This window comes from Parus major, chromosome 2, assembly GCF_001522545.3.
Source record: "Parus major isolate Abel chromosome 2, Parus_major1.1, whole genome shotgun sequence".
NCBI classification, from domain to species: domain Eukaryota; kingdom Metazoa; phylum Chordata; class Aves; order Passeriformes; family Paridae; genus Parus; species Parus major.
Window position 1 is genome coordinate 62,504,677 of NC_031769.1, and position 13,559 is coordinate 62,518,235.

Here is a 13,559-nt window from a genome sequence, read left to right on the forward strand (position 1 = left end):
TATGGTTTCACATTTTATTTTTAGCATCAAATCTCTGGGAAGGATAGAGGTGAGGAGTGCAGAAAAATCACAAGCACCTTCCCTGTGTACAAGTCAATAAAAATGTTACTCAGAGGACAGAGCCCTGATGCACCACATACCCCTTCTACAGGAAAAACAAAAAACATTTATCACAGCACACACCTGAGGAAAGCATGTGTGGAACTGGAGGAGGCATGAGTGGAATCATGGGGGGCTCAAACAAGGGTGATTCTGAAAGTGTGCAGAAATGTAAACGGGCAGCAGCTACAGAGGAACAACTGTGAGAAGAAATGGTACTGGGGAATTTTGTGCTGCCTCATCTCTGCTTCATACTGGCTTTTTCTGAACTTCATCAGGCTCTTCCCAGCTCTCCTACATGACTTAACTCCTCACTTTCTTTGTCCCATTATCTACAGGAGATAACCATTATCCAATACCCAGCACAGTGGAATTATTTTCCACATATTTCTTCTCATAAACTACACTCTTACTCTTCTGCCCCACAATTGTGAATACTATTTTACATGCAGGGGGATGACTTGCAGTCATAGAAAATTCCTATCCTAGAACATGCATGTTAAAAGTCACCTTGCAAGAACCGCCTCATTTGGTGTAAATGACTAGTGTGCTACAGCTGCTGACTAATTTTAGGATGATGGTCGGCTTCTACAATGGGCATGTCAAGATCTACATCAATGTAATTATCAAAACACAAAAAATCCTATTTTAGCCTGCATTTGTTACTAATTTTGTCCGGGAACCAATTATCATGCTAGCTTTCAGCTTAAGGGGAAGGGAAGTAAGGCTACAGAGGGATGCAGTGCCCATTGGTAACAGATATTCGTTAACAACAATGCTGGCTTCTAGAATGGTACCTGTGTGGGGAAATTGACTAAAATCATTCCTCTGTTGGTCATGTAGGAGCTGGACAAATTTAAAACAAGCTTCCCTCTTTTATGCATGCTAAGAATATTAAGCTAAGCTGTAAATGTGATTTTCTCTTCCACATAAGTGTTAAATGCATCTACACTACATTTGCTCTGTAAATTCAAGTGCTACTTTATTTACTTATTTAGAACAATTTCCATATGGTGACATACCTTGAAACTCAGAAATACTTGTTGACGTAGTCAAACATCTATTGACATGAGTCAATGAAGTTAAATAAATGTCATTAAAAACGAGACAAAAGGCAAATATATATATATAGATATCTCCAGCAGAATGATAGTGATCATCACCATTTGATCAATCTTCCCTGTGAGTTATATCTGCAAGTTACTTTGAGGTAGCGCTAGAAAGAAGCTGTTGGTCCAAGAGCATCCCTGCAAAAAGAAACATTCACGGCTTAAGTACCATTTAAGCTTTCTGAACACTTTTCAGTCTTCACTGGTTTTTAGCCTGTTTCTTTCTCGCTGTTCACTGACTGCAGGATGATTAGCCCCTCAAACCATGGTACTAAAGCTTTTCTGTTCACAGAAGTGGAAAACAAAAACATTACTCTTCTTCAAGAAATAAGTGGGTTTTAGGTAAAGGCACTATCTATCATAGCTAGGTAAAAGAAGAGTTTATAAAACCAATACAAGATATTATTCAAAAAACCCCCTCATCAGACTTAAAAAACCCCACAACATTTCAGCTGGGTAAAACAGACAAAACATAACAAAAGTGAGATAGCATGGTGTTGAAAACATTGTTCCCAATGCTTTTTGTTTTATGTTTCTACTGCATTCAGCTCTTGGTAGAACTGAGAGCAGGCATCTGTATGATGAGCATGTTGAGGTCTTTGTGTAAGCTCACTAATGCAGGCAGTAGTTGGACCATCACTGGAAGTTTCCTCAGAAGTCTCAGTAATGAATGCCAGCAGATCTGATGAGCTCACTTTTTCCCAAATTTGTGCTTACACCAATACAGAGAAGTTTTTTCAGTGTGCCTTTACAGTAAAGAATGTGTGCTGCACACAGTACCATGATCCCACATATGCACTCCTAACTGGTAATCAGTATAGACTAGAAAGCATCAGGAGACAAAAAACAGAGCTATTTAAAACAGTATCACACAGGCTGCAACCAGCAGACTCCCTTCTTCACCTCGCTTTTCTTCTGTGCTGACTAAAAAGAATATATTCCCCAACATTTCTCAGGTTTGCAGAACTAATGACCCAAACAACCTCTTTCACTGCTTTTCATAAACAGTATTTTCACTATACAGGTACTTTACAGGCCAGAACAGAAGGTGCATGTCTGAAAACAGTCTCTAATGCAGTGTGGAGACCTTGCTAATATTTCAAATCTGCATAAATATGGTGAATACAGGCTCTGACTTTTGAGGTTTATGTGCTGTGGTGATACAGTACTGATGTAAGTGAACTCACACAACTACATGGGCTCCTCATTACATAATTCACACATGGATCAACCTCCCAAAACTTAAAAGTCAGTGGATGCTCTAAAGGATTTCTACCAAGCCAACACACATCTTTAGCATCTGGTAACACAATAAAAGGTTTCCACAAAGTACTTGTGGTAGCTTAAGTATGGTGTTAGGTAACACTATGCAAAGCAGGATATGCACTTCAAAGCAGGAAGCTTCCAGGTCTGTGCCTGGGTTATAATCTTCCAGCTTGTGATGACGATCTTGCTAGATACAAAATCCTTTGCCTAGCAACTGGTTAGTACTACCAAGCTTAGGCACCACAGCTGTGCACTACAACTCAAGTGACATCAAATCCAGCAGTTTTGAAAGTTTAACACCCCCCACATCCAAATTCAAGGATCCTGCACCTACTACCTTAAGTTTCCACCCTTCTGCAATCATGTGAAACTATTCTATACAGGCATACAAGTAATTCCCTTTCCCATCCAGATTCTCTTTGTTTCATTTATTCCACTTTCTGTCACATTCCCATTAATAATCTCCCTACTATGCCCCTCCAAAGACTGACCAGTTCACACTAGGGAAACATTCACCAACAAAATCCCAGTATTCAACCACTTTGCAACTAGTTCTCTCAATGTAGGGAAGCAGTTTCTAAGACTGTGATAGTAATCTCCCTGCCTGAATGAGGGGGTTTTGTTTTCTCTCCTTCTACATATGCAATGCACAAAATCCAGGAAGAATGAAGTTCCTGTATCACACCAAAAAAACCTTTCTAGTTTAGAGCATCTGTATTTCATGGGTGGGACTTACAAAAACACAGTCCCAGCTGAAATTAAACTGTGAAAAGAGGGAGGTTCTGGGGAGCAGGTAGAAGGGACCTGCTATGCCAAGTCATCACTCTGCAATGCAGTACTAGTTTCACATTTAAGAACAGCATATAGGTTATGACCACCACTTCAATGCAATTAACTCATTAAAGCAAAAAAAACCAAAAAAACCTGCCATCCTAGCAATTATGGTTTAGACTGCCCCCAAACACACATGGCAGTATCAAAATGCCTTGAGTAGCTTTCAGATGTATTAGCTATAGGATAATTTCTACCACTTTCTCTTCAAAAAAGTGTTATTTTGTTTCCACCCTGAAATTTACTTTGTGTACATTAAGTAGTAACAGGAGCTTAAGCTGTCCCTAGGACTGGAAAATACTTTCAGGTAAGAACAGTTTAGAGGAAGCCACTCAGAAGTCGCTGTCTTAAAGCAGAACTTTCTTCAATGCCATCTCACCTAACCTCTTTTGACTTCAACTGAGAACTGCCATCCTATGAAAATGTTATCAAACTCATCACTATGAAACATCTAAGCATGAAGACTGAAAAAATAACAGAGGTTTAGGACAGCATACAACGTAGTTGAAGGGGATACTGGGATACTTTAATTCCTGACAGGTTTTCCTTCCTCCTTTAAACCACAGTGTTTTCTCCAAGGATTTTTATGTGTAAGAACAGGTATTATATTACACCAGTTTCTTTGCTGTAAAGGGTCAGATGAGAAGACTGATGAGAAGACTAACAAGAAGGGCAAAAATAAAATTATCACTAGCTATCATCCTTAAGTCTTTGGAATGTTTGCAGCTACAGCAGCTCAAAGTTTACCCTTCTGTATGTTAAAACTGTACAGCATGTTAAGAGCTTTTAAGATTGCCTAGGTATCTTGAAGTACATGAGAGTTAGTTCTTACTAGTGCTGATGCCCATACCAAAGACAGGTGAAATACCCCTACTGCCTCCAGCTAAATTTCACAAGCCAGAAGAGAAGGTGTTTCGCATATGTCAGTAAAATCCCTTGCTGGCCAGTTTGCAGAAACAAAATTTTATTTACACAGGCAAGTCTATCTTTAGACCCCATTGAACTCTTTACATTTCTAGAATATTTACATGATTTCAAGATGCTCCAAGTGATGAACAAAACAAAACAAATTACAGAAACTGCCAAAAGCATAGCAAAAAAACCCCAACCTATCATTGTGCTTTAAAACTTATGATCTAGAGTAATGTAGAAGAAATGTAATTTTAGCACCTTGGTTATAACGGTCATGCTATATAAGACACTTAAATAGCAGAGGGGATGTCAGAAGTGACCGTATCCAGAGGTTGCCAGTGACAATTCATGAGGGCATCATAGAGTTCTTCACTTGTCTCCATAAATTGTCTGTTCATTTCATCAACATCCAAGTACAGCTGTGGATCTGAAAATAAAAGCCTGGTAAGTAAAAGTGTCAGGACTTGGGAGACTGGCACACAGAAATCTGAAGTAAAAGCCTAATAAAGCATACTTTAGGTAAATTTAATGCTTTAAAGAACTTAATACATCTAGTGGAATGTTTATTCACCTAGCATTTTAACGAAGCTAAAAAGTCCAGCTTCTTTTGGAATTGGCGTATTCGAATGCTAGGACTATACTGGTACTTCCACATGAAGCAGAGATTTAGGGGTTAATTAAAATTTTTGGACACTATTACAAGATGTCTCTATTAATGAGCTTAACATACAATAATCTTAGCAGAATCGATACAATGATACAGCAACTTCTCCAACAGACCATTCTGGAAAGAGAATGAAGGCAAAGTTACAAGAAGCCTACTGCAAAACATTGTTGAGAATGTCCCATTCTACTTGACATGGTGTACACTACTGGCTTTAAAATCCTACCTCATCTTACCTATAGCCCAGTCTTTATCCAATAATCACTGGCTTATATTGTTAAAGGGCAGAACTATGGCTAAATTCAAGCTGCAGTGATAGAATTATCATTACCTTCAGTTATTAGGTCATCATTGATTTCAGTCATAGCTGAAGCTTCCTAAAAAAAAAAAATAGAAAAATCATAGTCAGTTTCAGAAAGCATCACAAATCCACAATAATTTAATACTCCCAAACATTGCCCTCCTTCCACAGCCATAAAATAAGTAGGAGCAAGTGATATTTGTTGGGGAAGGGTTTCTTGTGAGATGTGTGTTGCTTTTTTAATGCTTTGGTTTTAGTCTTTTTGTTTGGTTAGGTTTTTTTAAAAAAAACATTGTATAGTTCCACTTCAAAGGCACCTTTGAAAGTTGTAATTGATCAACTGACTGACCTAGACATGATCACCTTACAACAATTCTTTATTTTGCTTTAAGTACATCAGAAAAACAGGGTGAAACACTACAAAATCTGCTGTCAGAACTGTTATTTATGCAGTAATATTTATTCACGTATGTAAAATATCTAATTCTACAGATGCACTCAAGCACTTAAATCCAAAATGCTGAACATAACCTTCACACTTGCATAATAACTGATTGCATAATTTCAGTTTTGGGACTTTCTTGTGCTGATTTACGCAATCCATATGACTTGTTAGTTGTCTTTTTTTTGTAATTAACTGTGTAGTATCTTTACCTCAAAAACAGCTGGAGCCATAACAGCATCTCCTAAAGAGCAGTCTCCAACAGCTTGCATGCTATCATAGGGAGTATAGGAGCTGTAGTTGTAGTCAGCGTAGGGATCGTAATTCCACTGGGAATAGTAGTTCTGATAATCTTGGTAATAATCATTATAGTTGTATGACTGGTACCGCTGGAATTCTGCTTTCAGTCTGAAATGTGAGAAGGTATATAAAGTTAAGAGTTTGAAAACAACTGTAAATCTAGTTTTGAAGTTAAACAACTTCACACACTCCAAATTTACAAGGAAGTTTTTCCAAAGAGTTGACTAAGTTTTCTGTCACAGCACAATACCTCATGTTTATAAGGAGAGCAAATGCTCACCTTCACCAATGGCAAAAGTAATTATTTCTATGGATTAACCAAAGTTACATTTATGTATATTCAGTTTTGGTATCTGTTTAAGCAAGCTACTGATAAAAAAATGTTTCATTAAGATCAGAGACCTTTACCAAATACTGCTGTTTTAAAGACACTTTAAACATTTAATTAGTCCTTCCATCTTTTGTTAATATGAAATCATGTTATTTCCAGAAACAAGGGGCAAAATCATATTATCTGTTTCAGAGCAGCACCTGACACTGCCTGTCAATTTACCATGTCTACCTTCACCTTCTCGAGTTTTGGTCCATGAACAGTTGCCAAAGCTTAGCTGTCAGGTGAAGTCAGCACTGCCATTATCCAGAAGGAAGCCAAAGCAGCAGAAAAATTACAAAATTCATTAGTTATGAAGACCAAAGGGCCAGGTGATTAGTTTTCACTGCTTTCCCTTTCCTGAGCAGATTTTTCCCAGGCACAACTCCAAGTTGACTAATGACAAGTACCACTGAGCAAGAACAGTCTGTTCTAAAACAGAGATATTCTACATGGAAAACATTGGGATAAATCAGCTGCACATTGCAAGAAATCCCCTATGCTTAGACATTTCCTCACTGATTACATACAAGCAGACATCCTGTGTTTGCAGTGTCCAATGTCTCTACCTCCAGCTTCCTACAGAAAATTTAGATTGGGACTTTTTGCCAAGAACTCGAACAGAAGGAGCTCAGAAATGGTTTCCATTGTAAGTGTTGCCGCTGAAAATGAATAGATCACACAGACAGAGCTCGAGGTGTGGTGAATGGAAGAGAAAGTTTATTTTTCTTCCCAGGATTTATAGGTTTCTGACCACGGCCAGGGATTGGATGGTCAGGATAACACTTTCCCACTGCACTGGCCATGAGAGATGTCCATCACAAGACATGTAACAGAAGGAATGTACACCTATCTCTGTTTATAGTTACTATCCTGGGAAAGTCTTAGAAAACTATGTCAGCAAGCTCAAAAGCTGAGTTTTCAGGGCAACAGTAAGTGACTTAATGACAAACTACTCTGATGGCTGGATTTTTGGATGCTGTGAGAGCCTAGTACTCAGCCAATCAGAAACAGGCGTAGATTAGTGGTCTGTATTTCAATACCCACATTACATTTTTGCTTCATTACTGCGAAGCTACACATACAGTCTAATAAATAGTTACTTTATTGTCTTACTATTGTAGTAAACAAATTACTTCATAATGTCTCAGTCTTCTGCTTCCAACTTCTCTCCTACATCCATCTCTGTAGGAAAGAAAAAACTAAAAACACTGCTGACATTCCTCTGGATAGCAGAAGTGAATAAAACTTTCTTTGGGACCTCATGTTTAAAGCAAGTTAGTCAAAGCATATCTGGACAGGGCTCTCTTGGGTAAGGGCATTTCTGTTCCAAAGCAATGAGGCAATATCAGCAAAATTATCCAGGGAAGATAAGCAGGAGCTGTTATTTTTAGCCCTCTAACACACAAGCTAACCTTATGAATATATACTGAAATGGTTGCATTGAAAGTTCTATTTCTGTCTGTATTCTGGATCAAAGTTTATCAAATTTGATATCAAGTCTCTACCTGGGTTCTCTTAAATGACTGAGAGAACTGAGACGGCAGAAAAAAAAAAATCCCTCTCAAACCAAATCAACTTAAAATTTCCTGCTGCCCTAATGACTTGAGAAGCAAAGAGTAGTATTCTAAACAAACTGTTCAATCAACATCTCCTTTGGCTTCTTCTTCTCTATATTCTGCATTTTTCCACTAAAGAGTTCCTTCCTCTGCCTACTTTAAAAACTAACAATGTGCTACCTTGTCTAAGCCAAGGGGAAAGGCCTAGAAGAAAAGTTTCCTAGCATAAAAATGAACACCATGTCCCTTCTACCTTCTTCAGGCCCAAACGTGAAATACTTAGAAATGCATTCAGCTTCGCTCCTGTAAAGCATTAAGGATGGTCACAGCAGCTAAACCCAATTTATACAATCTGGCTAAACTTAAGAGTTGGATTTCCCCAGCAATCAATCCTCAAAGAGGTTGATGGATCCAGACAGGCAAAACATAGTGGTTCTGTGGTTTTTGACTTTGCATTGTGTACACCAATTATAGCAAGGGCCACAGTCTTCACAAAGGCAAAGCTAAAAGAATCTGATTATTTAGAATTACTGTATCAATGCACAACTCATTTGTTACCTTTTAGAAATTCCTATGCTCAGCCGGATTCGTTTTCCCCCCAGACCTGGTGCATTCTGGCAGTCTTGCAGTGCCCTCATCTGATCACCTTGCTCACCAAATCTGACAAAGGCATACCCTCTACAATTTTCAAAAGGGAGAAAACAAATTCTAGTATTCATAACAGTAACAAAGCCAATTAATTCAATTTCTGTCCTCATGAAAACAGAAAATAGTAGCTACTATAGCTTCTATTGCCTATGTAACCTCTCAACATGTGCACATGCACAGAAGATGCTTTAACAAAATTAAAAACTTGGGCCAGAAGCAAAAAGCTTTGTTGACAGCATTAAGATGCAACTTGCTGAAAGCCAGAGAAACAATACATGTTAACAGCTATCTGTGTAAGTAACCAGATCCTCCATTTTTGCACTTACAGCAGTTAATGTATCAGTATTAACCCATTCCTACTGCTCTACAGCTCTAACATTCTTTCTAAATTTTCTCCCTCTTACTTCCTCTTTTTTTAAGTTTCTTGAATTAGTCCATTACAGTTTCTGAACACCCAACTCACTCATCCCTGTTTCACTCTCCAACTGGTCACTGTAACTTCTATTGGGCATCATTCACTGATATCAGAAGTTCCATCTCCCACCCACCTATGATTTTCTAGGCCTTATACTTCTCTTCCACACGTATAAAGGGAATTATTTTGTCCTTGGTACTGCACATGACAAGTGGACACACTGCTGTAGGTAAGCACAGATGTCCATGCACAGCTCTCCCTTCTCCCACCATCTAACTGCTCTCATGCAGATATGCATTTGGCTGAATTGAAGCTTAACATATTAACAGCTGAAAATACCCATAAAGTTTTAGAAACACAAGGATCTATGTATTTAAGCAATAATGCCACAGGCTCACCTCTCTCCCTGCCTCTGAAGAAAATTCAAAACCAGTTCAAATTCAAATTCTTGCATATTACTTACAGCAACGAACATACTGACAGCATTAACACATTTTCACAGGCATTACCTGGAATATCCCAGCAGGTCTGTTGCTATTTTGCAGTCAATACATGAGGGATACCTCTTTAGGAAATAGTCATAGAGCTGAAAATCATCTACTTCTGGAGTCAGCTCCCCAACAAATATTGAATAATCCGGTCTTTAAAGAGATAAGAGAACCACCATTACGTTTGAGAATAACACCATTCATTTCAGTATTAAAGTCGCTAACATACAAGCAAGTAGTTATTACTGCACAAATAAGGAAGCAAAATATGAAGAATATTAACTGCAAAATTCTGCTGAGCAGTGTACAGAACTGTAATGCCATCAATCTAGCAAGTTCTCAGTTTCTCAGAGTCTGTTTACCACTTTTGCAAGCATTTCAACAAAGATTCAAATTTATTAAAGAATCTTTTTAAAAGGTGGCTTTAGGAAGATTATTTGCTGTCCTGAAGGGCAGGACACCCAAAAATACTAAGAAAAAAATATTAAGTTACAGCTAGAATTCAAAAAGAGCCAAGATTATTTTGACATCACATCTCAAGCGATTATGAGAGATAAACTAAGAAAAAATATCTTTGCTATTCAAATGGCAATACAATTCGATTAGCAATACTCAGTGTACAGGCATCAGGTGTGCCATTTCAGCATTTTTAAAGTAATTTATGGCATTCATTAGTCATTAGCAATTTAAAACAGATAAAGGGTCAGAGCTGCTCCTTTCCAAAGGTCTTTACCTGGTTGTGTTAGTACTACTAGGGACAAACTCTATTCTTCCCGGTTTTATTTTGTTCTTTTTCTTCCGTTTCTTCTGTGGTGTTCTCCACCAGCTGTAGGCCTGGAGACATTCTCTTTTTTTTGCCATCAAGTCCTGTAGGGAGAAAAAAAATCGCCTTTATAGTATTTAGCCTCATTTACATTCCTCCCTCCCACTCCCCATCACCACAGGTGATTTCCCCATATTCACCTTGCCCTTGAAAGAAGCCTGGGGTCCCATTTCTCCCTCCGCCTCCCATGAGGGAAAGCAGCCTCTGGGGAAAACGCCTGGCAAAAATAACAGAGCCAAAGGATTGTATGAACAGCCATATTCCCCTGACTTGTCAAGCTGGCTAAAGGATTGACAGCTTCCTCTGGGAATTAGGGACAAACCAGACAGCCCTTTGATGCCGGCCAATCCTAAATGTTAATTAGCTTCAGGACTGGACTGTGTTCCGCTTGAGCTCCAGGATGCAAAAACCCCTGCTGCAGCACAGTCTGCATGATGAAGAGGCAGGGAAATTGTCACTCTTGCTTAGAAGCGATCTTTGCTGTCCCTATCTCCCCTCAACTAGGAATTCTTCTTCTGTGAGATGCCTCTCCTCACTACCCAGCAGCGAGTCACTCTCCCAGGCCAGGAACAATAAGAGGCCAATTAATGGAATTTAAGGAGAAAGCAGACCAGGAACAGGCACTAGCTTGGCTGAGGGAAAACTCAAACACAGATGCAAGGCCAGGAAGAGAGAGGCATAAAAAGTGCCTCTCAAGGAAGACTAAAAAAATTAAAAAAAAAAATTAAAAAAGGAAAAAAATAAAAAAAAATCCAAAACCACAAAAAACCTAAAACCCCAAAAACCACAGTTCAAAAAGGAGTGGGGCAACTACACAAAAGAGGAGGGGAAACAGCCTTATTAACACCAGTTGCCTCCCTCAATTAAGATTCTGAAGAACAAGGACCTCCAAAAATATGAGTGAAGTTGCACAACATTTACTTACGCAGGCTTTTATGTTCTTCCTCTATAGCATCTCCACATGTACCTTATATAGAGAGTGTTATGCGCAAGGTCCTTCAGAAGAACTCGCGCTCAAATAACGCAAACTCCAAAGCTTAATGTAATGCTCCCCCAACCTGCTTGAGTTGACACAATTAAGTGTCATGAGGACAGCCACCAATTACCACATTGCCGGAAGAAATCATAGGACTAAAAGAACACCCAACTCAGAGCAAGCTAGCTATGTCAGCTTTACATTTATTAGGAATTCTGAGTATGGTTCTGGAATCCATTTAGGCACTGCAAGCCTGTATTTCTGACTAAATGATCTTACCTGGCTTGCCATGGTTCAAATTGTCTTCTGTCCTTCTTCAACAGTATGACTGCACAGGTTCAATTTATCACACTCCTTCAGCTGAAAAAATGTGAGGGAGAAAAACAAGATGAAGGATTTTATCCTAATTAATTACTTCCAAATATTTTCACCCCACCATATGATTCAATGTTATTAATTCAGAACTTCATTTTTTGTCACTGCTAAAAGAATGGGGATAAAAAGGATATATGGCAAACCGGATTATGATTAGATGTAATCTTCACTGTCCTAAACTTTAATAGATCACAAAGTTTTCCCACCATCCAAAGCACTAGTAAATTCTAGAGATCTTTTAAGTCATCTATATCTGACCCTTAATTCTGAAACACCTACATTTGTAACAACCCAGTAATCCAAAAGAACATAATAGTTAAAAGAGGCAAAAGATACAGGCTTCAGTATGTTTTGTACAACCTCCCCTGGTTTCTTCCCCTTTTAGGCAAATTTAAATTTACTTGTACCACAAACTTTGCAGCTAAAAACAAGCAGCAGTACAGTGGTACTTCCTATATGCTAAATAATACAAGAAATAAAAGCAGGATGAGGACACAGCAAGCATGATCTTTCTTGGCACCTTTTCTCCTCCCTCTCTTGCCTGTTCCACATGCACATTTTAATCATTACTGTCAAAACCAAAAACAGAGAAGAACAATTTACTGCTTTACATTTACATCACCAAACCAGTGGACATACTTTCCTGGAAAGATATGTACCTTTGTTGATCCAAATATCCATTCTTTAGGCTTTTTACCCTAGTCATCCAACAAATATAAATCAGAGCAAAAACCAATTTCATTTGCAAAATATTCTGCATTTACTTTCACACACAGGTGTTCTTCACCCCTATTGATTTTGTACATTTGGTGTAAATCCTGTGTAGATACTTGACTGCTGAAGTTCTAGTCCTCTTTTCCACACAAGAATTTATGTAATGTTTTACATCTTGGCTGATTAAATCCATAGCCACATAATGCAATAAACATAGAGCATCTACAATGCCTTAAAGGCTTGCCTGCAGAGTGGTGCAGTTCAGAGCACTATCTCTGAAAATATATTAGGCTAACTTGACACAGGATAGCCATAAACCATAATTACAGCATCCATGCATGCTGCTGTTCAGAGTAACTATGGACTTCATCCCCACAGCCACTGTGAGGCCAAGAAAAGAGTCAAGTAGAAACAAGCCCTTAAAATACAGGCCTAAAATACTGGTACGGTTAGCATATGCTAAACGAAGCACGTGCCAATGTTCATTACAAAGAATTAACAGCACCAACTTATTCCTGTTGAGGGCAGTCATTATTAATGCAAATATCACTGTTCCCCTAACATTAGTTTTTAATAAAAGAAACCATAAACTCCTCCATGCTCTCCACACTGAAATACTGATTTTTGAATTCACAGCTGTGCAGTAACTTTTTTTTAAACTTACCACTTTTCACTTGTGCAGACCTAATGGAAGACGGCAAAGCAGAGCACTCTTGTTGCAAGAGGCTATCAGGAGGCAAGTGATACAACTGCTTCTCAGTTGGTTATCACCAACTTTTATGCAACACCGGTTTTGTATGCCTCTCTGTCCAATATTGACCTTTTCACTAGAAAACAAAAACATTTTAAAAGCAGTTAAAACAGCACATATCAATATAATACATTTTTTACTTTTGCTTTAACTGTATCCACAGTCACAGCTAGCTTTGATTTAAGCAGTGGGGCAGATTCAGTCTCCAGAATTCAAACACATCCTTAACTGGATTACACACACATCATAGCAGCTTTTCATTTTATTCCACTTTTTTGCATTATTGCGTTCATACGGGCAAAAAGGTGGGCGAAGCTATCCACAGCCTGATTTGCCCGTGCAAACACCGCTCACCCAGGCAGCGGGCAATCCGCCCCCCTTCCTTCGGCACTAATTTCGCTCACACCAGGCGCTGGGTCAGGGTACGGGGATGAGGGAGCCTCCCAGAGCTCTTGGGGCCGGCTCAGTGACCCCGGCCGAGCCCAGGCCCAAGCCATGACGCATTTCTCTAACCGA

General features: G+C 38.8%; 1 protein-coding gene across 10 annotated transcripts in view; it reads right to left on the reverse strand.

Annotated features, from left to right (window-relative positions):
• LOC107199764 (tRNA selenocysteine 1-associated protein 1-like) overlaps positions 1 to 13,559 on the reverse strand; it is a 14,655-nt gene continuing 1,096 nt past the window's right edge. For 3 of the 10 annotated variants that reach the window (XM_015617229.3, XM_015617230.3, XM_015617228.3), the window contains exons 2-10: positions 12,957 to 13,119; positions 11,483 to 11,563; positions 10,368 to 10,444; positions 10,138 to 10,271; positions 9,426 to 9,557; positions 8,412 to 8,531; positions 5,837 to 6,032; positions 5,213 to 5,258; positions 1 to 4,644 (exon numbers count right to left, since the gene is read on the reverse strand). In XM_015617229.3, coding sequence (XP_015472715.1) covers positions 4,508 to 4,644; positions 5,213 to 5,258; positions 5,837 to 6,032; positions 8,412 to 8,531; positions 9,426 to 9,557; positions 10,138 to 10,271; positions 10,368 to 10,397 — 795 coding nt within the window. In that variant the 5' untranslated portion in view covers positions 10,398 to 10,444; positions 11,483 to 11,563; positions 12,957 to 13,119 and the 3' untranslated portion in view covers positions 1 to 4,507. Of the gene's footprint in view, positions 4,645 to 5,212; positions 5,259 to 5,836; positions 6,033 to 8,411; positions 8,532 to 9,425; positions 9,558 to 10,137; positions 10,272 to 10,367; positions 10,445 to 11,482; positions 11,564 to 12,956; positions 13,120 to 13,397; positions 13,527 to 13,559 lie in introns of those variants that run through there. The other 7 variants (XM_015617234.3, XM_015617235.3, XM_015617233.3 and 4 more) reach the window with 5 other exon arrangements.